At 42.9% G+C, this 1,621-nt stretch overlaps 1 protein-coding gene across 1 annotated transcript; it reads right to left on the bottom strand.

Annotated features, from left to right (window-relative positions):
• Positions 1-378: 378 nt before the first annotated feature.
• On the bottom strand, positions 379-1,329 carry LOC133763613 (olfactory receptor 5B12-like). The gene has a single exon (XM_062197412.1). It carries the CDS (start codon positions 1,324-1,326, stop codon positions 379-381), a length of 948 nt encoding a protein of 315 aa, XP_062053396.1. The 5' UTR covers positions 1,327-1,329.
• Between the last annotated feature and the right edge of the window lie 292 nt (positions 1,330-1,621).

Below are 1,621 nucleotides of genomic sequence, written 5' to 3'. Positions count from 1 at the left end.
CGGCACTCCAACCGGGACTAGAACCCGGTGTGCCGGCGCCGCAAGGTGGAGGATTAGCCTGTTGAGCCACAGCGCCGGCCCACACGTATGATTTTTAACCGTAAAACACTTCACAGCAACAGTGTGGTAAAGTGAGAGATTACCTAGGATTATAATCTCCATCTTTAAATAGAAGACACATCCTATTTCTAGTTAAAAAAATGAATCCAAAATTTCCTCAAAACTAAACATTTCCACAGTATAAATGGAACAGGTCTCATGCGTGAAGGAACTGCTGAGAGAAATTAAAGATAAGAAATAATTAAATTTTAAAAATCCTTAGACATTAGATGTCTGATGGAATTTTCACATGGTTGAAGTTTCAGAAGGAATTTATAATTAACAGGGTAAGCTGAATGAAGAAGACCTTGCTTTTCCAACAATCTTTGTGAATGCACGCTTGACCTCTTTATTCCTCAGGCTGTAGACCAGGGGGTTCAGCATGGGGATGACCAGAGTGTAGAACACAGATGCCATTTTATCTGTGTCCATGGAATGACCAGAATTTGGCTGTAGGTACATGAAGATGATTGTGCCATAGAAAATGGAAACAGTGATGAGGTGGGAAGCACAGGTGGAAAAGGCCTTCTTCTGTCCCTCAGCTGAATTCATCTTCAAGATTGCCACAGAAATGAGCAGATAAGAGTTTAAGATAACCAAGAGAGTGAAAAAGACATTGAAAGCTGCCAATGTAAAGAGTACAATCTCATTTGTGTATGTATCAGAGCAAGAAAGTGCCAGCAGTGGGGGGATGTCACAGAAAAAGTGATTAACCACATTAGAATGACAGAAGGAGAGATGGAAAGTCAAACTGACATGGATGGAGGATTGCAAAAGTCCTGAGATGTAGGAGCCAGTGACCAGTAGGAGACACACAGCACTTGTCATGGTGGTGGTGTAGTGCAGGGGTTTACACACTGCTATATGACGGTCAAAGGCCATGGAGGCCAAAAGGAAACTTTCAATAGTGGCAAAGGCTGCAAAGAAGAACATCTGGAAAGCACATGCATTGTAGGATATCATCTTATCTCCTGGGAGAAACCCTACCATTACCTTGGGGGTTACAGCTGAGGCATAAACACAGTCCACCAGGGAGAGGTTACTGAGAAAAAAGTACATGGGAGTGTGCAGCCGAGAGTCCAACAGAATCAACACTATCAACCCAAGGTTCCCAACCAGAGTAGTGAAGTAAATGAGAGTGAAAATTATAAACATAGGGACCTGCAACTCCAGAACATCTGTTAACCCCATGAGGATAAATTCAGTCACTTCTGAAATGTTCTCCATCAATGTCACCAGAGAATCACGAGCTGCCCCAATGACAGGTTGAGAAAATGTAAAATATGTTAATTGGACATCACCATGAGAACTGAAGCATGCCGGGTTCTCTTGCTCATGTGTATATGTGCAAGAAGCTGGAACCAAGTGGGCTGAGTGAAGTCTTTCATCTGGAAGAAGTAGAGATGGGAAATGGGGTGTCTCTGCTGACTGTGGCTGCATAGGTGTTCTGCATTAAACCTCTGGGGTCGCTTTCATCTTGCTTGATGTGTAATATTCTTAATCACACAAAAGCACATAGGAC

The sequence above is a fragment of the Lepus europaeus genome, chromosome 7 (assembly GCF_033115175.1).
Source record: "Lepus europaeus isolate LE1 chromosome 7, mLepTim1.pri, whole genome shotgun sequence".
NCBI classification, from domain to species: domain Eukaryota; kingdom Metazoa; phylum Chordata; class Mammalia; order Lagomorpha; family Leporidae; genus Lepus; species Lepus europaeus.
The sequence above is the reverse complement of the archived record's forward strand: the minus strand, read 5'-3'. Positions and strand labels throughout refer to the sequence as shown.

Coding starts and splice junctions, on each gene's coding strand:
- LOC133763613 (XM_062197412.1), bottom strand. CDS start 1,326: ATGGAGAACATTTCAGAAGTGACTGAATTTATCCTCATGGGGTTAACA.